The sequence below is a fragment of the Cheilinus undulatus genome, linkage group 5 (assembly GCF_018320785.1).
Source record: "Cheilinus undulatus linkage group 5, ASM1832078v1, whole genome shotgun sequence".
NCBI classification, from domain to species: domain Eukaryota; kingdom Metazoa; phylum Chordata; class Actinopteri; order Labriformes; family Labridae; genus Cheilinus; species Cheilinus undulatus.
The window spans coordinates 50852743-50876264 of record NC_054869.1 but is presented as its reverse complement, the minus strand read 5'-3'; the positions used below and the strand labels follow the sequence as shown (position 1 = coordinate 50876264).

General features: G+C 37.8%; 1 protein-coding gene across 2 annotated transcripts in view; it reads left to right on the top strand.

Moving 5' to 3' along the window:
- Nucleotides 1–9363: 9363 nt before the first annotated feature.
- zgc:162952 (PKc_LIMK_like_unk domain-containing protein) overlaps nt 9364–23522 on the top strand; it is a 47634-nt gene continuing 33475 nt past the window's right edge. The window contains exons 1-2 of one of the 2 annotated variants that reach the window (XM_041786714.1): nt 9364–9506; nt 14652–14723. In XM_041786714.1, coding sequence (XP_041642648.1) covers nt 14693–14723 — 31 coding nt within the window. In that variant the 5' untranslated portion in view covers nt 9364–9506; nt 14652–14692. The remainder of the gene's footprint in view (nt 9507–14651; nt 14724–23522) is intronic. The other variant, XM_041786715.1, reaches the window with a different exon arrangement.

Here is a 23522-nt window from a genome sequence, read left to right as displayed (position 1 = left end):
TCTTTTGTGTACTTTTGGCAGTTTTTGTGTAATTTTAGTACAGTATAGTTATATAATTAATACTGTTGGAGGTGGCATTGCTGTCTAGGCCGTGTGGGTCATTAGGTAAGGTAGTCTTGGTCAACATGGGTTAGAGAATGCTATAAAAATAGGAACATGAGATTTGAACAGCTGTAAACATAAAAAAGCTCTGAGGATCCTCTAAATGGATGCACATTAAAGCAATAACTCTGTCCCTCACTGTTGGTGAACTGATGTCAGAAACAGCCTGTTACACATTAAATCAACAGATTAGATGATGTGAACAGGACTGAAGGAAGGTAATAGCATTAGTTGCTGTTTCATGGCCTGCCCTCTGGCTGATTCTGGCATCAGTTAGTGAGTGGGCTGGCTGATGGCTGCTGTTTCATGATTCACCGGTGTGGCTGAGAACCAGCAGATGGCTGCCTCACAGCAAAGCCTGCAACACCTAGCAGCTCCAAGAAGAAAAAGAAAATCTTATGCAGAAATCAAATGACAGCGGAGGCCTGTAAGTGTTTTTCTCCTCTGTTAGCTGTGAACTAAACATATCACTACGTCTTAATCACAGGGAGAACTACATGCTAGTTGGATTAAATCAAATTTACATCCCACTCTGAGGTTGTTTTCTTGCATGTAAGCACCCAAATCAGACCCAACTGGACCAAATGTTCTGCAAATGCTCCACAGTTTCCATGCTGGCCTTGACTCAGGAGTTGAACAACAGAAATGCTAAGCCTAGTCTGTCTGATTTAGTCATAACATACAGCAGAGTATTAGGGCAACACGCAGAGAAAAAAACATAAAAGAATTTTTTTTTGATATTACGAGAATGAAGTTATAATATTCAAGAATAAAGTTGTAATATTATAAAAAAAGTAATATTACGAGAATAAAGTTGTAATATTACGTGACAAAGTCGTAAATTACATGAAAAAAGTCTTAATATTACAAGAATAAAGTCGTAGTACTACAAGAATAAAGTTGTAATATTACGAGAAAAAAAGTTGTAATATGATGAGAAAAAATTCGTAATATTACAAGAATAAAGTCGTAATTTTACGTGAAAAAAGTCGTTATATTACAAGAATAAAGTTGTAATTTTACGTGAAAAAAGTCGTTATATTACAAGAATAAAAAATTACAAGAAAGACAGTCTGTTGGGCGTCGCGGATCTGTGACGGAGTATTGTCCTGATTCTGATAATAATTTGATGCTGATGTGCCAAAAGATGAAGTATTTCCTTATTTGTGAAACCGATACTAAAGTATAGCTTCACAACATGCTCAACATTGCTCATTTTAACGGAGGCGGCGCCCTGGCAGACTTTGTCTCTTGTAATATTTTATCCTCGTAATATTACAACTTTTGGGCGGCACGGCAGCGCAGTGGTTAGCGCTGTTGCCTCACAGCAAGAAGGTTGCTGGTCACTTCCCGGTCAGGGCCTTTCTGTGTGGAGTTTGCATGTTCTCCGTGGGTTCTCTCCAGGTACTCCGGCCTCCTCCCACCACCAAAAACATGCTCATTAGGTTAATTGATCACTCTAAATTGGCCGTAGGTGTGAATGTGGGCGTGCCTGGTTGTCTGTCTCTATATGTCAGCCCTGCGATTGACTGGTGACCAGTCCTATCCCAGTCCAATGACAGTTGGGATAGGCTCCAGCCCCTCCCCCCCAACCCGGAAAGGAATAAGGGGTATAGAAATGAATGGATGGATATTACGACTTTTTTCTCGTATATTACAACTTTTTTCTTGTAATATTACGACTTTATTCTCGTAATGTAAAAAAAAAAAAAAAACATCTTTTTTTTCTTTTTTTGTGTGGCCCTAATAGTCCGTTGTACTAACATGTTAGAAAGGCCAACCTGCATTAATTCGACTAATAGGCAAACTTATTGTAAAGGGGCGTACCAACATCTACCATAGCTGAGGTAGACATGCACTAGTCCACAAGTGTCAAACTCAAGGCCTGGGGGTCAAATCCAGCCCGTGGAACAGTTAACCCCTTAAAGTCTGTTGTATCATATTTGATTCTTACTTTTATGTTACCTCTACCTAATCAATATGATCAATAAATTACAAAATAAATAAATAAATAAATAAATCTGAATACAATCTGATAAATGATAAAAATGTCCTCAAGTGGATTATCAGTAACCAAAAAAACATCTAATGTATCAAATGGGATATAAAAAATATGTATGTTAAATTTTATGGAAATTTGGATTTTTTGGGATTGCAGCAGAAAGTGAAATAAACATTTCAGTTCCAAAAAATGATAGTTTTCTGGCTATAATTTGTGTTTTCAGGCTTTAAAGGGTTAAATCGGTATAAAAATGTGAACTTATCCTTGATGATTTAAGAAATCCTTGTTAAGTCATAAAATCTGAAAAAGTAAGGAGTAAAAATATTTAGATAAGAAGTCAGGAATGTGGGAAAATAAATAAACTGTGTTTTAATTTCACATTTTCAATTTAGCATCTCACAATTAGGACTCAAACTTAGAATTTTGACTTTTTATTTCATACTTTGAGCGTTCAACTCATAATTTTGACTTCTCATGTAATATTTTGAGCTTTAAGATTCATAATTCTGATTTTTTATTCATATTTTGACCTGTTTAACCAATTGTTTTGTATTTTACCTCATATTTTCAACTCCAAACTTTGACTTCACAATCCAATAGTTTGACCTTTTAGACTCACAATTGAAAATTTTGAATCATATTTTGACTTTTAATTTCATGATAACAAATTTTATTTCATATTTTGACCTTTAAACTCATAATTTTGACTTTCTTTCTAACATATTTGCCTTTAAAAACATTATTTTCGATTTCAGTTTCATGTTTTAACCTTTTTGAACTAATAAATTTACTTTTCTCAGATTGTGAGCCTTTAAACCTATCTTTTTGACTTTTTAAATGTCAGAAACTCTATCATCAGTGCTACATTTTTTTTCATATTTAAAACAAGGTTGACAGTTTATGGTTAAAAAGGTGAAGCTGTTAGGCCCTCAGGTTAGTCCAGAATCCAGAATCCAGTCCCTGCTGTGATTGAGTTTGACACCACTACACTAGTCAGGATTGATTCTCCCTTGGTGTTTTTTTTACCGGGACAAAGATTCCAGTTGAACATCCTCATCACATTATAACCATAGTAAGCATACTTCCTGACTGATCCTTGTTAACACCCAGCAGGAGGCTGCTCTGTCGAGGGGATTGTCCTTATTGATGCCCAGGGAACCAGGAAGGATGAGGACATCCCAGACCATCCAAACCTGGTCCGTCCTCAGGATGCATTAAGGCGTACCACTTATTAGATCAGTGGTTCTCAACCTATAGGTCAGGATCCCCTTTGGGGTCATGAGACACTGAGAGGGGGTCTCCAGATTCCCTACAAAAAAATAAGAATATTTTTTGAATTACACTGTTGCCACTTTACACAAATTTAGCCAACTTGTAACCCACTTTCATCATTTTTCCCACCAATTATAACACATTTAACAGTTAACACCTATTTTTGCCCATTTTAAACCCTTTCTCATGATTGGCACTTTTAACACCATTTTACCACTTTTTACGCACAATTTTTCCCATTTTAAACCACATTTCACTATCTCACATGCCCATTTTTGCCAGTTTAACCAATGTATTCCAATATCTGGCATTATTTCTTTCTCAGTTAACCCTTTTTTTTTGCCAATTTATCTCAATTTTTCATCCCAATTCACCAAATTCCACCCATTTTTGCCCATTTGAAGCCTTTTCAGGCACTTTTTAACTCCTTTTTAACTCTATTTATGCCCATTTTTGCTTTAGTTTTTCCAATCCTAATCTCATTTTTGCCACTTCTATCCCATTTCTTCTACTTTTCAAATCCAATTTCACCTCATTTTCCACCATTTTTTGTCATTATTAACATATTTCTGCAATTTTTAACCCATTTGAATTATATATATTTTTTTTTACCAAAAGGGATTAACATTTTTAAGAAGGCCATTTACTATACAAATGATTAACCCTCTGGTACCCCTTATGCCAAAAATGCACACTTAGTTGATATTTAAAAGAAAAAAAAATGGTCCTCTTTTACAATTAATATTATCCTGTATTGTATTTTTTGTTCATTTTTGAATCATGAAACACGGGACCTGATGTTAAACTGTCCGTTGTGCCAATAGGTGGTATGCACTTTACCTGAGGGTTTCCTTAATGTTAAGAGTCATTGGGAGTCTTCCTGGTGATTCCTCCTGGTGGCTCCTCCTGGTGGTTCCTCGATGCCAAGAGCATCACCGGAGGTGCATCTCCAATGACGCTCCCAACATCAAGAGCGTCACCGGAGATGCACCTAACTTACCTGAGGGTTTCCTTGATGTTAAGAGTGACTGGGAGTCCTCCTAGTAGTTCCTCCTGGTGGTTCCTCGATGTTAAGAGCAGACACCTCCAGAGGGCTGAACAGGGATCTCTAGCATCCCAGAGCCACCCCCCTCCACGCCGGCTCTCACGACCCCCCATGCCAACACGCAGACATCCTCTTACCTATCTTATCACATTGCCCACACAGCCTCAACAGCATGCCACCTTCAACAGACCCAGGCTCCGTTGGCAGAATAATTGAATAATTGTAGAATAATTGACCTCACAAAAAAACTAATAATGCATTTTAACCAATGTTGCTACTAATCATTGCATATGCCAGGCTGCAATCATCCATAAATAAGTTATTCACTTTCAGTGTAGTATCTTGAAAAAATCAATTTGTGTTTTTTTTCATCCAAAATTTTTGTTTGTTTATATTACAAACATGGCATTTAAAGGGTTAAAAGATATGACAATTATTGAGTATTTGGTATTTTTGTTAATGGCACAAGTTGATGAAACAAGAAAAAAATTAAACAATTAAAAATAAACTAATATAACTTTTTTATTTACAGTAATAACCCTCCTGTGCATTTTTTGCACACTATGAGGAAAATGAGGCAGAAGTTTCTAGAGATACCAGAGGGTTAAAAATGATATTTGTGTCTTTTATGAGAGTGGTTATTTTTCAGGTTAAATATGAAGTATAGATACCACAGCTCACCCATTTATCCCCCCTTATGAGCGGCCTTGTCTGAACATGACCGTTCTTGAATGTGCACGGCTGTGTCCAACCATCTTCAGGTCCAGTGGGGGTCCCTGGTCTGTGGCATCTTTGTTTTGGGGGTCGCGGGCTGAAAAGGTTGAGAACCCCTATTATCGCCCTAAATGGATATAATTCAAGGTCTGCCAAGCTCATCTTCATTTTGTGATAAACATCATCAGTGATCATAATTATGCAGCCCAGCGGCGTAAATATGCCTCTGCTCATTTTACCATGTAAAGCTCTTTCCCGTTCTCCATCCAGGGCCCATTTGTCTGTTATTTGTGTGCTTGTTGTTTGAGTCTATTCATTTCCCACTCTGACTGTGTGGGAGTTAATGCTCTGGGCCACAGCTCCACATTGTTCAAAACACTCCCACCTCTGTGCTGGATCCAGATACTTCTGATCAGCACTGACTGCTTTGGCTCTACCTCATGCTTGTGATGCACTCATTATTTTTGTTATGGGTGAATTCAGAGGGATTAGTCTGAAAATCAGTGATCAAGTTAAAGTTAAGGGTCCACCAAAAAACCTAGCTGCTTTATTTAGCCCCAAAACACACTCAAAAAATCATTTATAGAGAAAACAATACTCATCTCCAACATGATGTATTGTGCGTTTGGTTTTCTGTTTGTCATGTCTGATAAGGGCGGTGCATTTTGGGTAGTTCACCCTCTTTGTGCAGAGACTCTAAGGAACAAAACAAGTGAACCCTTGTGATCCTGTGGCCTGTTTTGGCTGAGTAATGTCCTGAATGAGAATTTAGTTGGTAAAATATGACCAATAATGTCCAAAATGGAATAAATATGGTTTTCTTTGAGTAAAATGTCATTTTATATTGAAATAAACATGCAAAACTAGGAGTCTTACAGTTCTAATGGTCTCCAAATAGACCACTGAAATTCCGCCTGGATATTTCTGTAAAAAAAGATTGCTAAACAGTTATTTTTAGTTTGTGTTGCATCAAATTTTAGCTTGTACGTCATCAGGCATGTGGCGATGGCTCCATTCAGTTTCTAAGATTGAATATCACAGCCATAATTAAATAACAATTATCAGAATTAAGAGATATTCATTCATATCTCTCCCTTCTTCCATTCTTTCTCTCTGGTGATCAGCTGATCATTGGCGTTCATTCTCTTAAGTGCTCAACTAATCCGATTCTGCTACAGCCTTGTTTGACCAATCCCCATGCACCTGTCACATTTTAAATCTCTCGTTCTCTCTTTCACAGCCGTTGCAATGCTGCAACCCTCCTCCACCCCAGCCACTAGAGCTGTAACGATTCATCGATGCATTTTATGCTTTCTGGCATAATTTAGCATAATACAAAACACCCTTAAAAGATTTTAAAATGCAGAAAGTTACCAAACTTGCTCTACTAAACCTTTGTGTATGCTCTGTTTGCACCAGTTAAATGATTCTAAATTTATAATGTGTGCAGATCCCTACTCAAACACACAAAAGTAGATAGATATGCCTGGATTTTTGCATGGTTTTGGCTTTTGTTTGCAATAAAATGAATTAAAAAGCTTATAAAATCCTGCCTGTTGTTTTCAAATGAATACAACCGCCAGACCTTAACTCAATAAAACTTCTGCAATGAGGTTTTCATTTCATGCACTATCTGAGCTCACTTAAAGCAGATATATTTAAGGTTACAGGTACACCTAATGGTTCTGCAGATTAAGAGATGATCGCCAAATAATTTGAGTACAGGGACAAAAATACTCAACGTGGCCGAGAACTGTTGACTTAAAACTAAAAGTTGACCTTTCAACTCAGAAACAAAGAGCTGAAACATTTGTTATACACTTGTAAATTTCTCCCTAATGGAGAATTTCACAATAAAAGCCCTTGGGTATTTTGATTGGTTATTTAAGAAGGTCTCTGAAGAAGGAGGCTTCTTCTTTGAAAATAGCATCAACAGAAGGTGAATTAATAGAAATGAAAGGTTTTGATTAACTTTCTTTTAACATTAAGCATATTAAAACAGGGTTTTAAAAAAACATAACGCTTATATTAATGACTGATTAGACTAGTTTTACTCAACCCTGCTCAAAGAGCCAAACTGTCGAAAAAAACCTTTGCAAGAGCCACAATCAAAGTGGTGAAGAGTGGCAAAAACAGCTGGGAGTAGCAATATAAATAAGTTAAAGGTGGCTAAAATGGTCTAAAAGCAGCAAAAACAGGTGAGAAATTACAAAAAATGATATACAGGTGGCTAAGATTGGTCCAAAAGTGGCAAAAACATGGCAATAAGGATGACTAAAAAGTCAATAAAATGGGCAAAAAGCAGTCAAGAGTGGCAAAAATGGGCAAAAAAGGGGGAAACAAGTGGTATTTAATGGTAAAAGGTATTTTAAATGGTTGAAAAGTGGCAGAAAATGGCAAAAAAATGGGGGAAAAAAGTGGTGAGGATTGGCAAAATAGGAAAAAGGGGTATTCATTGGCAAAAGGCAGCTTAAATGGGTAAAAATGGTAAAAAAAAAAGTGCAAAAATGGGACAAAGGTGGCAGAAATGGACAAAAAAAGGAAAAGAAGGGTATTTAAAGACAAAAGGCAGCTTTAATGGGTGAAAAGCGGCAAAAAGAAGGGGCAAAACTGGGGAAAACAAAATAAGAAAAAAGTGGTATTTAATGTCACAACGTGGCTTAAATGAGTGAATAGTGGTGAAAAGGGCTAAAAAGGTCCAAAAGTGGCAAAAACAAGCAAAAAACACAAATGAAACGTGACTAAAATAAATAATAAATAGCTGTCAAGAGTGGCAAAAATGGGCAAAAAAAAAAAAAAAATAGAAAACAACTGGTGTTCAGTGGCAAAAGGTCGGTTAAATGGGCATAAAGTGGCAAAAAATGGTGAAAAGGGCAAAAATGTGACAAAAGTGGCAAAAATTGTCCAAAAAAGGGAAAGAGGGTTGTTTAATGGCAAAAGGTAGCTTAACTGGGTGAAAAGTGGCATAAAGTGGCAAAACTGAAAAAAAGTGGCAAAAATAAGTGGCAAAAATGGGCAAGAAAGTAAAAAAGGGTATTTAATGGCACAAGATTGCTTAAATGGGCTAAAATGGTCAGAAAGGGCAAAAATGGGGAAAAAAAGGAAAAGTGAGGTAGCTTTAATGGTATAAAAGTGGCATAAATGGGACAAAATGGGGAAAAAGGTGGCAAAAATTGTCCAAAAAAGGGAAAAAGTGGTATTTCATGGCCAAAGGTAGCTTAATTGGGTGAAAAGTGGCATAAAGTGGCAAAACTGGAAAAAAGTGGCAGAAAGAAGTGGCAAAAATGGGCAAGAAAGGAAAAAAGGTATTTAATGGCCAAAGGTAGCTTAAATGGGTGAAAAGGGGCAAAAGGTGGTGAAAAGGGGCAAAATTGGAAACAAGTGGCAAAAATAAGTGGCAAAAATGGGCAAAAAAAATTGAAAAAGAGGTATTTATCGGCAAAAGGTATCTTAAAATGGGTGAAAAGTGCCGAAAAAATGAAAAAAGTGGCAAAAATGTAATAAAAAGTGTCAAGAAGAAGTGGTAGAAATAGGCAACAAGGAAAAAGAGGTAATTATTCGCAAAAGGTAGCTTGAATGGGTGAAAAGTGGTGGAAAAATGGCAAAAAGTGGCAAAAAGGAGTGACTAAAATGGGGAAAAATAGGAAACAAGTGGCATTTAATGGCAAAGGGTAGCTGAAATGGGTGAAAAGTGGCACATAATGGTGAAGGGGGGGGGGGGGGTTCCTTTTCTAAACTTTTCTGGGGAAATAAAATTCAAAATGAAGACATTAAAGAGCCACGAGGCTCCAGAGCCACACGTTGACTATCTCTGGATTAGACGATATGCTACCAGCTCTGCTAATAGTTTCTAGTCTGTGGATTCTAAATGGCTAAAACCTCCTCTGCCAACAACCCTGATTTCACTCTTTAAAGACTCAGTGCTGTCTATTTTTTCCTAAAGTGTGACTGTGGGTTTACAAAGGTTCAGTTATTAATTCGAATAAACAACACATCCTTCGCCAAAAACCCCTCAGCACTGACAGTCTGCCTCCTGCCGCCTTAGTTCTCCCATCCTCAGCTCTCTCCATGTCTGTCGATCCTCCGCTGAGCTCCAGCCTCTCTCCTCTCCTCCTCTGTGGGCGGAGTTTCATCCACCGACGCGCTGGAGAGGCTGGTTCCTAAGACAACCAATAAAACATGCATGCGCATTACCGAGGCTGTTTCACTGTTCAGAGGCGAGCTGACGGACTCTACCAGAGAGGCTGAGAGAGCTAAAGTGTTCAAACAACCTGGACCTCCTGCACAGACAAGGACTAAACCATAATGTGTTGTACTTCAGCGAGATTATCGACCCGAGCTGCTTTCTGAACGTGACTGTAGTGAAGCCATGTAAGTAGAATGAGAAGTGTTTGTCTGTTTCAGAGTTTCAGTGTAACAGCCACTAAGGGAATGAGCAAAACCGTGGTTTAAAGCTGATGAAATAGTACACTTTCAATGACTTTTATTTACAGGTGAAAATTTTAATAATGATTTTAATGAGCATGCAACTCATCATAACACTGAAAAACTATCTTTTGAAATCTTACAAGGTTAGCTCGTGGGCAAAATAAGCTCAGAAGAACTGCAAACTTGGGGATGGCTTCAGTGAGCAATTCTTAAAAAAAAAAAAAAATTGTGTTTTGGTTCTCAACCTACGTACTGGGACCCCCAATGGGGTCCTAAAGATAATCCACTGGGCCACCAGCTGTTTACTAAAGCATAAAGACAGATGTAGCTCAGAAGGTTCATGGGTGGCTGTAACTGTGGTAGGGCTGGGCAAGATAAGCTAGATTATCAAACTATAGATAACCTCATTTCTACCAATGTAGTTTTTACTGAGGTTAAAGAAAGAGGAAAAAGACTTTTCACAGATGGAGTGTCCCCAACCAAAGGATTTACATAGTCCAATCTAACTGGTCACATTTTGTAACCTGGCTACCCAGGTAGTAGGGGTGGCAATCACTAGTGGACCCGCAATACGATATTATCATGATACTTGGTTCACAATTCGATTATGCGATTTTAAACATTTTGCAATACAGTGAGTATTGTAATACCATATATTGTGATATACTGCAATCTATATCATTTTTCAACTGTTTAGCTGATTTAGTATTAGCCTTGCCCTCATGTTTGTCATATTTCCACAGTATTTTGTTTTCATGTGGCACTTCTTGCAAGCCTCATGTGTCATGTCCATCTCATTCGTGCCCTGCTTCCAATCCTAATGTCCTTCCTCTGGTTATTTTAACATTATCATAGACATCAGTTCATATTAGCAATTAATTTGAAACTAGAAAAGCACTCAGAGAGTGCAGACCTCCGCCATTAGCCCTATCTCCCAATAGTAAAGAATCCTTTAAAAAATTTCTGGATCCAGACGGTGATCCGGATCACTCCCAAAATCCAATCAGTTCTTCCTTATGCCGTTTCTGACATTTCCTGAAAATTTCATCAAAATCCGTCCATGACTTTTTAAGTTTTGCTGCTAACAAACAAACTAACTAACAAACGCTGCTGATCACATAACCTCCTTGGCGGAGGTAAAAATTGATACTTAGTGGAAGAGACGATTCGATATATATCACCCGACAAAATATCGCCATACTATACCATATCGACTTTTTCTCCCACCCCTACCAGGTAGACTGTTTCATGGAAATATTTCACTTTCATGTTGGAAACCTCCCAATCAAATTGTCTGAGAAAGACTTTTTAAAATTTCTTAGAGATTGGCTGAACGTCCTGACTGTCACTTTCTTTAAAGGCCAGTATGAGCAAAAAGACAAAAATGAGGTATGTAGCGCCATATTATGCAATAACGCCGCATTATGTAATAATGTAATACATATTCAATTCATTATGCAATAACGTCGCATTTTGTAAGCCACTAAGCGGTTAGGGTTAGGGCAAGGTAGTAGGGTATACCCTGGAGCCCACCTTAAGTCCTAGGGTTAAGGTCAGGTGTTTAGTCTAGAGCCCTGAAGGGGGGTTAGGTTTAGGCATAAGTCACTAAGCGGTTAGTTAGGGCAAAGTAGCTGTGTAGGGCATACCTTGGAGCCCACACTTAGCCCTATGGTTAGGGTTGTTACATAATATGGCGTTATTACATGATGTGGCGCTACAAGGAAGAAGAAATGCACAGCTCCAGTAACATGAGAAAAACCCAACAACAGAAGAACCCATGAAAAACTCAACTCCAACACCATAAAAACCCAGCAGAACATTATACACACGAAAGTCAAGTTAGAAAGACGTCATAAAAACCAAGAATAAAAGTAAAGAGGGAGAATAAGTATCCAGAATAACCTAGACCAATCCAGTGGTGGTGTAAAGATAATCCGATATGGACCAGTTAACCGATCTTAAGGTCAAAGGTCCGAGTGCATCGGTCTGCGGAGCCCTGGATCAGAAAAATGCGTCACGAACTGCTCTTTGGACCGGTTTTAACCTTAGAAATTGGTTCACTGAGGCTCTGCTGCTTTTCATAGCCTGTTCTGCCATGCTCTGGCTCAGCGTCTGTAATCTCACGTGACCCACGGTGACCTTTTGCCTTTAAACGAGAGTTCCGTTTGCCGTAGGTGCTCGCTAGCTAGCTGGATGCGTTTCACCAGTCATCGCCTAAACGTCTTTCAGTTACAGTTCTGCACCTCAGGAAAAAGTCTTGTGGACTTTATATGAAGGAAGGATGACTTTAGAAATGTCTGCTCGTCTGTACGCTTCGGAGAAAAGCGATTAAGAACTACGGCGGAGCTAAAGTTTAGCTAAGATGCTAACGCTAAACGCTGTTCTGAGTTAAAACTCTTCTCACCATGGTTCTCATTATGCAGTTTTCTATGGAGCTTACTCCTTTGGTAGGGCACAGGCGCGCACCATGGTAGCGGCTACGTCACGTGTTTTGTTGCTCTGATTGGCCCGTAAAGATGTGACAGACAGGACGGTCATCCAATCACCCGCCGAGTTTTTTTTCAAAGGCTCTGCCCTTTCCCAAACACTGTCTATGAGAGGTTTTCCAGATGGATGTGTGCCAGGTTAGGGACCAACTAAATAAAAAGAAACCTTAGGACCAAAAATGTAAGAAAATTTGAAATATTGGCAGAAAAAAAAAGAAATGTAAACAATAAGAATAAAATAGAACTAAATAAAATACGTAGAGATTAATAAGTTCTAATGCAAAAATTAAAATGCAAGACAGCGAATGCTATTAATCATAATAATGATCATAATAATAATAATAATGAATAATCAGGTAAAACTGATATAGCAGCAAAAAAAAAAAAAACCCGTCACATCTTAATGATAGTCAACTCTTCGCAGAATATCAACGATATAAGAGATAAACCACATAACAGATTTATTTAATGATAGAACTTTATTCATCCTTTCTGCCACTCATGAAATCTGCATCATGTGGGACATTATAATCCCACCACACAAGGTCATTTACAATACTGAAGCCCTACATAAAAAAGGAATCAGAGTAGGTACAAAACGCTGATTTATTTATCTATATTGCCTTGAAAACAACTCAATTTTCAAACTGTGAAAACTGAAATGAGGCCACTGCCAGTCACATAAGAACAATGTGAAATGAATGTTAAAATAACACACAGGTTAACACCTGCCTTGGATTTTAATCTCTAGGTCAGGGGTGTCAGACTCAGTCTAAGCAGGGGCCGGATTCTGAATTTCGGTCTAATATGAGAGCCTGACAGGGTCCACATTTAACCATAAACTGTCACCCTTATTTTCGACAGTTATAAAATATGGGGGGAAATTAGCACTGATGATAAATGATTTTGAGATTAACAGAAGTCAAAATAATAAGTTTAAAGGCTCAAAATCTGAGATAAATAATGAAACCTATCAGTTCAAAAGGTCAAAACACAAAATTAAGTGTCAAAATAAGGTTTAAAAAAATGAAAATATGAAAAGGAAAGTCAGAATTATGTTTTAAAGGTCAAAATATCAGATACAATTTTAAATTGGGAAAATTAAAGGTCAAAATATGGGATTTAAAGTCCAAATTAGGAGTTGAAAAGGACTAACATGGCATAAAATAAAAAAATTAGTGAAAAATTAAATATAACTTAAAGTTTAAAATTGTGACCTTAAAAGTAAAAAAAAATTGACGCAAGTCAAATCTATAAACTTGAAAAGGCAGGATATCAGAACTTAAATGATAATAATAGTTTAAGTCATTATTGTGAGATGCAAAATTGGACAAAAAATGAAATGAAAACACAATTTCCTTACCACATCCTGACTTTTTTTTAGACTATTATATTTTAGTCTTTGTTTTGTCAATTTTTTTATGACTTGAGGATTTTTCAATCATTAAGGTTAAGTTTACGTTTTTGTACAGGAAATCTGCAGACCTTAGTCGGCCACTTATAATAGAAATATGATATGATCTTGCAGGCCGGGCGTAACTGTACAACGGGCCGGATTTGGCCCCCGGGCCTTGAGTTTGACACCCCTGCTCTGGGTTATGTTTTATTCGTGAACGCTACAAACCAAAACAAACATGGAATAAACACAAGTTAAGGAATTCCTTCACACTAACTGGAAATGAACTTTTTGGGTCAAGGGCAGAGAAATAACAACTAAATAAAAATGCTACATTTAAGATTTTATAAAAATACACACCAAACCACTAATCAGTAAAAAATAATCAGCTGAGAGGAGTTATATTGAATTTAACCAGTTTAACAATTTAGTTTTTTTTATGTGAATCAAGTTAATGAAAATGAATTTATTGATATTTAAACCGAGATAGGCTATGAGTCAGGATTTATTTGGAGAAAACAAGGACATTTAACACCTCCATATGGCTGTAAAGGAATAACATTGGGTTTATAAGTTGGTGTTCATATGAACTGGCAGGGAAGTTAGCCTCTGTTGATCCACTGGTTGGATGTTTAACAATCCTAATTATAAGATTATAGTCTGCAACATAAAATATTGAAGACAGTCTAAATGTGGATTAAAATTTTGTTTTTCTTGATTGATACTTATTCACCATGTAAGAATTATTGTGACAAAAATGTTTGATTGTTATTCTGTTAATAATTTCTTTTATGTGTTAGCATCAAGCTAATGAATAAAGGTGTACTATTACAGTGAACTTTAAAGTGCATATTCCCAGTAGTTCCACATTCATTCTCTGGTGAACAAGCAGCCAGTGACAGATGTGTTATTTATGAACTATGCTCATTTTTATTGACCTTATTTCTAAGGGTTACCCCTGAATTCCCTGTGCTCTAATGCTGTTCTTATACATATTTGTTGTTTTATAAATAGCGTCAGTTCCTAGGCCGAAGCATTCTTACTCTTTTCTCTTAATAATGAACCCGTCCGTTACTTACAGAAACAAATATCTAAACTGTGTGTCCTTGTCCAGTGTTGCTTGCTTTGCAGCTCATGTGTGTTGTTTTTGTGTAAAGTTCTGTCTTTGTTGCTCATTTCCATTGCATGTATGTGGTTCTTCCTCAGCTTCAGCACAGGACTTCTGGTTTTGTTCCACCGCCTACAAGATGCACATGAATAGCTTATTAAATCAGTGGAGTAAGTATGAGACTACTTTTCCCATCTTTCATACTAGTGTTTACATTTCACATGCATTCTTGGATCGCCTGTTTGCCATGAGTCAATATTGATGACTTCTATAAGTGTTGACCCAGAGCTCTGTCAGACGCTGAACTGAGAAACCACGACTGTCACATCTGTCTTGAGCTATGTTATGTTTGTGCTTGATGTCAGTGCCTTACATCTCTGAAAGCACTCGTGGTTTGTGCTTAAAGTGTCCTAAGTGTGTTTTTGTGTCTTAAACAAGCTGCACCTTTAAGCAGGTGGAGGCTTTGTGCAGGGTTTGTGTTGAGATGAGCGTTGTTCTGAAATAGAAACACCTTTGCTCAGCAGCTGTGGCAGAGAAGTGTCCTGTTACCTGTTCTCCATGTTTAACACATCCTCTACGGCAGTGTTACTCAACCCTGCTCAACCAAAGAGCCAAATTATTAAATACCTTTGCAAGAGCCACAATCTAAGTGGTGAAAAGAGGCAAACAGCTTGAAGTAGTAATAAGATAAGTTAAAGGTGGCAAAAATGTTTTAAAAAATGGCAACAACTTGGAAAAAAATTTGAACAAAGTGACTAAAATGGGCAAAAAGCAGTCAAGAGTGGAAAAATTGGGCAAAAAATAGGAAACAAGTGGTATTTAATGACAAAGCGTAGCTTAAATGGGTGTAAAATAGTGAAAAAGGGCAAAAATGTGATAAAAGTGGCTAAAAGGAGTTTTAAAAATGGGCAAAAAAGAGAAAACAAATGGTATTTAATGGCTAAAGGTAGCTTAAATGGGTGAAAAGGGAAAAAATGGTGAAAAGGGGCAAAAATGGTCCAAAAGTGGCAATAACATGGCAAAGAAATGAGAGCAGAGTGACTAAAATGGGCAAAAACAGTCAAGAGTGGCAAATAAGGCAAAAAAACAAAAAACAAATGGTATTTAATGACAAAATGTGGCTTAAATGGGTAAGAAGTGGTGAAAATGGGCAAAAATGTGATAAAAGTGGCGAAAAGAAGTTGCAAAAATGGGCAAAAAATGGGAAACAAGTGGTATTTAATGACAAAAGGTTGCTTAAATGGGCGAAGTGGTGAAAAAGGGCAAAATAAAATAAAATTGGCAAAAAGAATTGGCATTAATGGGCAAAAAAGAGGAAAGAAGTGGTATTTAATGTTGAAAGGTAGCTTAAATTTGGAAAAGTGGTGAAAAAATGTTGAAAAGGGGCAAAATTGGGAAAAAAGTGTCAAATAGAAGTGGCACAAAATGGGCGAAAAAGGAAAAAAGGGGTACTTAATAGTAAAAGGCAGCCTAAATGGGTGAAAAATGCCAAAAAAAAAGGTGAAAATGGGAAAAAGGCGTAAAAAAAAGTTGCAAAAATAGGCAAAAAAATATGGAACAACCTAATTTAATCAAAAATGGTGAAAAAAGGCAAAAATGGGATAAATGTGGCAAAAATTGGATAAATGGTACAATCAAGTTTGACAAATAAAGCCTTCTGTATAAGTCTGGGAAACAAACTGATTTATGTGATTTATTTATGAGGTCAAAGTTTCTCTTTTCTAAGGTTTTCTGGGGGAATAATATTTCAGATTAAGACATAAAAGAGCCACAAATAATCACAACAGAGCCACATGTTGAGTTTCACTGCTCTATGGCCAAGACTTTATTCTGGGTTTTACAAATTAAAGCTATGTCAAACTTCTTTATAAATATATTTATATATTCGTCATAATGCCGATCACAACAGCCTATCATATCCCTCTGTCTCTTAAAAGAAGTGAGACCAACAGCTGCACTCACTCGCCCCATGTTCTCTTCCTCCTCCTCTTAAACATCCTACTCATCCACCAGCATCCTGCTGTGTAAATCAATGCTAATGCTGCAACATGCGCTCTACAGAGACCCCGTTTAAACCTTGCACTAACATCCATGCTGGGTGTTTGTATACCAAATATTTATCCCTAAAGCTAGGTGAATGCACCTCAATGCATGCCATTAGTGATTTGCGGTAGTAAACCAAAAGCCAAAACACATACTAACGTCTGTCCTCTGGTCTGTTATTGTCTTGAACCTCTTTGTGGCTAACATGCTGTATGCAGTGAAGCAGGTGGGCCTAAATAAGGGGTGTCCAAACTTTTTCATAAACAGAAACAGGATTTACGGCTGTAAATATTTCTTTATCTGCAGTTATTAATAAGCACTTATGGCAGTTATTTATGTCTGGCGATGTGGCTGTTCTGGGACCCCCTGCCCTTCCATGAGCCTACATGGAAATTATCAATTACCAAGTAAAATCTTCTCCAGGATGGTGTGGGCGTGTCTGTTGAAATAGCTGAAGCCACGCCCTCTCAAGAGAAAGTCAATCTGACCTTAGGATCAGAGCGCAGCTACCTGGCTCTGTACCAGAGAAGTGACAAAGTCCGTTTTCTGGCTCAAATCTCTTTTATGATGCTTTAAATCATAGGTGTCAAACTCAAGGCCGGGGGGCCAAATCAGGCCCATGGAACGATTATATCCGGCCCGTGAGATCATATCATCTTTGTATTCTAACTGGCCCACCAGTATGGGGTCTGCAGACTTCCTCCAGTGTAATAATGTAAACTTGATTATTTGAAATATCATTGTTAAGCCATAAAAACCTGAAAAAGTAAAGTAAAAAAAATTAATAAAATTATAAAATTTTAAAAATTAGCTTTTTTTCTCATATTTTCACATATTTTAACATTTTAAATTAAAAATTTTTACTTTTTATTTCATATTTTCATCTTTTATGCTCTCAATATTGAATTTAGATCATATTTTTTAATTTTTTAAGTCATCGTATTAAATTCTAAGTTTGACTAACTCTTACTAATCCAATATTTTGACTTTTTAAATCATATTTTTAACTTTTTAAGTCATCATTTTAAATTCTAGCTCATATTTGGACATTAACAACTCCTAGTTTTGGCTTTTTAATCCATTATTTTGACTTTTAAACATATGATTTCTATTTTTTTCTCATATTTTCACATATTTTAACATTTTAAATTAAAAATTTTTACTTTTTATTTCATATTTTCATCTTTTATGCTCTCAATATTGAATTTAGATCATATTTTTTAATTTTTTAAGTCATCGTTTTAAATTCTAGCTCATATTTTGACATTTCTAACTCTTAAGTTTAGCTTTTTAATCCAATATTTTGACTTTTAAACACATGATTTCTATTTTTTTCTCATATTTTGACATTTTCAACTCCTAATTTTGGCTTTTTAATCCCATACTTTGAAATTTCAGACTCACAATTTAAATTTTAAGACATAATTGATTTTTAAACTCATGATTTCAAGTTTGATCTCATATTTTGACATTTCAAGCTTATGATTTCAACTATCTTCTCACTACTCATTTTTAAAACATTATTTTTCTATTTCTAATAATTTTGAACTAATTTGTTGGAATTTTTATCTCAGATTTGAGCCTTTAAACTAATCTTTTCTACTTCTTGGAATTTCCAAATGATTTATCATCAGTGCTGTTTTTTCATATTTTATCACTGGTGAAAATGAGGTCAACAGTTAGGGTTACATGTTGACCCTGTTCGGCCCTCAGGTTAGACCTAAAACCAGAATCTGGCCCCTGCTGTGATTGAGTTTGACACCCCTGCTTTCAATGATCCATAGACCACTGTGGCTGATAGATTTGGTAAATTTACCTCACAATCAATACAAAAACAGCATTTAACTGACTGTTAACTTTCAATAAAGGCAGTGACATCAGCTAACAACAGACTGGACTGAGATGAACTGTGATTTTAGATTGTAGTGTTAGAGGCGTGGGGTCATGCCCTACTGTGGTCTAATGACATCATGAGCCCACATATTGGCCCCGCCCACATGAAACCAACAGGTGACAAATTCCAAATTCAAGCTCATGTAGATCTCAGTGTTTTCACGTAGTTACAGCAAACATATTCCAATATGTCTAGAGTGTGAAGATTTCACTTTACAGGGTCTTTAAGGTTATAATGTTCCATCTCTTTATTTGCCTCCTCGCTCCTCTTACATGCTTGGAGAGGCCGGCTGTGTGGCTACAGGGTCATGTTTGCTCTGGATGCTCTTAGCAGGCCATCTGTGTTGTGCAGCTCCCGCCCTCAGCAAGGACAAGCGGGCAGATTTATAAGACTGAGGGAGTGTGTAGTGGACGGAGATAGGGAATCCATGTGAATCCCGCTTTTCATGCTGATGCTTGGATTTGAAAGGGATTCTCTCTGACCAGGGATCACACTGATCATCACCAGTGCCATGCCCTCTCAGCCCTAAGCCCTCACCTCACAGATGTTAAATGCCAGGAATAATCTCACCCTGAGATATAGATAAATCCTGTGAAATACATGCTTAAGCATTGGTTTTACCCATCAGACACAACAACAGCACACCCTGGGCTGTGCCCTCCCATCAACGCCGATCAATCAACATTACTTCTACAGGAACTCTTCAGTACTTTTAAAATATATCAAGCTGGCTTTCATTTTTAAAGAAGGATGGACAGATTAATATTAATGCTCCTTAATAATAATAATAATAATAATATCTTGAATTTATATAGCGCCTTTCAAGAAACCCAAGGACGCTTAATAAATGGATGAATCAACAAACTCCTTCACTGATAATCAGGATGTCTGGGATATATGGCTAAAAGCCTCAGGAGCGATACAGATGTGCAGGTATGTTAGTCATAGTGCAGATATCTGAGGATTAAATACACAGTTCTAAACAGTCCGGAGTGCATTCATGTAAAGTCTGTGTAAACATGCATATGTCATGTCTGCTGGCTCCAGGCTTAATGAGAGTGTTTTGTGAAGGGAGGGCTGGAGTATTGTTCATTATACTGACAGAAGAGGGGAGGGCCAGAGGTACACAGAAACTGTACATCTGAGACTTTTTTCCCTTTGGGGGTAAATCGATCTCAAATTGTAAAGTGTTAGTTCAGATGTATGAACATTTGAGTATGGTTTAAGTTGGACCAACATTTGAATCTTAGATACAGCCATAAAAAGAGTTACACATCAGACACTGTAAATATCTGATCTTGTGATGAGTGACTAGTCGACTCCAAGCAAAAAGAGTCATAGCACAGCAGTAAAGGGGACTAATCGACTAGTCTATGCAGCCCCTAGTCTCTACCACAGAAATACTCAAGAAATACTCATTTCTGTACATATACAGTTCAGTATTTTTGCTTGTGTTGATTAGAAATATTCATCAAATGTTTTTTGACTATTAAGACCGACATACTGCCGAGCCAGCAGCAAGAGACATGCAGCAGCACAAGACCTGAGCAGCCATCAACAAGTTAAACAGCTTCATACTGACAGAGATTTGCACTCGTGCTGCTGTATACAACATTCAAATCTCAGCTTTGTTTCAAGGAGCATCTTCAAAAGTATTGTATAGGAATGCAGGTTATGTTTTAACATGCCTGTTCTGACATCCAGCTAGACATTTTCTCCTTATACTGTCTTGCATCTTGTTTATCTCAAATTAACTATTTTCTGCCACCACACTGTGTGTACAGTTGAATTTGAATTTATGTATCTGATAGGGATGATGCAGTTTAACATAGTTTCATACCAGAGCATGAATCTGATGTGCTGCACAGAGAGTTTATAGCAATTGCTAATTTCCAACTCTTATTCCTAGTTGGGCCTTTGAGTAAGCTGCTCATAAAATGTACATTTAACAGCATTAAATGGCACAAGAGTTTACAGAATAAAGGGACAATAAAATACATATCCACATAAAAAACAACTAATTGTATGAATTGATTATGCAGCTGTGGTGTCTTCTTCAAATGGGTCTATAATCTGTGGAAACTTCCAGTCACTGATGTGTGTGAAAAGGACACACACAGTGTGATGTTTACACCTCTTGTATGACCTCCAACAGTGGTTTCAGCCCACTTGTGCATCCCTACAAGAAGCATGTTGTTCTCAGAAAAGACCAAACCCTGTGAATATTTCTACAAACTCTGTGGTGTGATTTAATCTGCACTGTCTGTGTGGAGGCCATACAAAACCACAAAGTCAGCCTGGCTCCTTTGGTAAGGCCCACAGTCTAAGATGGTCTGTTTGCCTCTGTAAAAATCTGATGATTGGACTTGTTTACAACCCTGAACAGAAACCCAACAGTATGTTAACTGTATACTTAGTCTCTGGTGTCACATGTGCAAGTGAAGGGGGCCCAGTGGATACGCTTACAAGCATTAACATTGCTTGTAAGCTTGAGGGTCAGCTGAACTAACGCCTTTTAAATTATTCACTGATCCAAAACAGAAAGAGGAAGCTTTTTATGAAATGGTCATGCACTTTTTCCACCTGTGTTGACTGTACAGTAGCACATAGAGAAGGAGTGATTGTAAATCACATCCATTATAGCTGAAACTGGAGTGTCGTTATCTCAGAGTTGATTTTAATTCCCAAAGTGTCATTTTAACTCAGTTTTAAGTGAAATGGTCTCCAGTGTTGGAGTTATCTGACAGCATTGATCCACCAGTGTTAGTTCAACTGACCTAAGCTCCACCCACTGCCATTTCAAATCTCGGGGGGGGGGGGGGGGGGGTGTGGGGGGGGTGTCTTTAGATGTGTTTTATATGTGTTATGTTGTGTTGCATGCCGTCTGTTGTGCAGTGATCCCTGCCAGGATTATTTTGTTCATATTTCTGGATCACTGTTGTTTTGATGTGAGACACATTTGCACCGCAAGTGAAGTAACCCACTGAGATAGAGTTCCTGTCTGTGACTTTTGGAGCTCCTAAATGACACATAGTGGGTATTCTTCATTCCCTTGCTGTGAGGTTGACTTTCTGCTTTGTTCTTGACAGAGGAGATCCACCTCTCCACAGATTCTTCAGAGTTAAATAACTTGTTATTAATAAAGAATTATTGAGTAACGCGTTATTAAGTAACACGTTAGTAAATAATGCGTTATTAAGTAACACAGAGAGAAGAGAGAGAAGGGGGAGTGCACCAAACAGTGCTAGGACTGGAAACTGATTGTGTAACCAGTGGGTTGAGGGCTGCTCTGGAAATCCTACTCTATCAACTGAGCTAAACTGGTGTACAGATTTTTTGTTTTTAATCCTTATGGTGTTACAGGCGGCTTCACCAGAAAATGTTGATGATTATGGCTTACAGATAATGAAAACCTGAAATTCAGTGTCTGAGAAAATTAAAATATTGTGAAAAAGTTCAATATTTGAAGGTCATGGTGTCACACCCTAATCAGCTAATGAACTCCAAACACCTTCAAAGGTTTCCTGAGCCTTTAAATGGTCTCTCAGTCTGGGTCAGAAGGCTACACAATCATGATAAGGACTGCAGACTTGACAGATGTCCAGAAGACAGTCATTGACACCCTCCACATGGAGGGTAAGCCATAAAACGTCATTGCTAAAGAAGCTGGTTGTTCACAGAGTTCTGTATCCAAGCATATTCATAGGAAGTTGAGTGGAAGGAAAACGTGTGGTAGGAAAAGGTGCAACAGCAAGAGGGATAACCGCAGCCTTTAGAGGATTGTCAAGCAAAATCCATTCAAGAATTTGGGGGAGCTTCACAAGGAGTGGACTGAGGCTGGAGTCAGCGCATCAAGAGCCACTACACACAGACGAATCCTGGACATGGACTACAAATGTGTCATTCCTCGTGTCAAGCCACTCCTGAACCAGAGACAACATCAGAAGCGTCAAGGTCCCAGAGTCTGGAGGAAGAGTGGAGAGGCACAGAATCCAAGTTGCTTGAAGTCCAGTGTGAAGTTTCCACAGTCAGTGATGATTCGGGCTGCCATGACATCTGCTGGTGTTGGTCCACTGTGTTTCCTGAAGTCCACAGTCAATGCAGCCATCTACCAGGACATTTTAGAGCACTTCATGCTTCCTTCTGCTGACAAGCTTCATGGAGATGCTGATTTAATTTTCCAGCAGAACTTGGCACCTGCCCACACTGCCAAAGGTACCAAAAGCTGGTTCAGTGACCATGGTGTTACTGTGCATGATTCTGACCTGAGCCCCATAGAAAATCTATGGGGTATTGTCAAGAGGAAGATGAGAGACACCAGACCCAACAATGCAGATGACCTGAAGGCCGCTATCAAAGCAAAGTGGGCTTTCATTACACCTGAGCAGTGCCACAGGCTGATCGCCTCCATGCCACGCCGCATTGATGCAGTAATTCATGCAGAAGGAGGCCCAACCAAGTATTGAAGGCATAGAAATGAACATACTTTTCAGAAGCCTGACATTTTTGTTTAAAATATCCTTTTTTTACTTCAAGCTTCATCAGATTCCTCTTTACTGTTTCCCCAGACATACGGCTATACATGGGGTAGACCAGCTTTGTTCTCTCCCTTAGACCAGTGTCTTCGTAGTGGGGGTGGTTGACGATTGGCCGACCTGTAGAAAGCTTCATGCTGGCCATGGTGGGCATGGCCCCAGCAAACACAGAATCAGGATGTGTGTCTTATCTTAATCTTATGTAATATTCTAATTTTCACTTTCTGAAATGAGTGACAAAAAATATTGAACTTTTTCATGATATTCTAATTTTTTGAGATGTACCTGTAGGTACTGGGCTGCATCAATCATGCAGTACCCTGCAAATAACAATGGAGCTTTAATTAAGCTTTGCTAGCTCACTGTTTATTTTTAGTGCAACATCTGTTGAGTTTTACCTTAAGTTTCAGGAACAAGGTTGAAGATTGGCAACATCATGAAAAACTAGACACCTTATCAAACATAAATGTTAACTCAGATATGCCTTAGCTGTGATC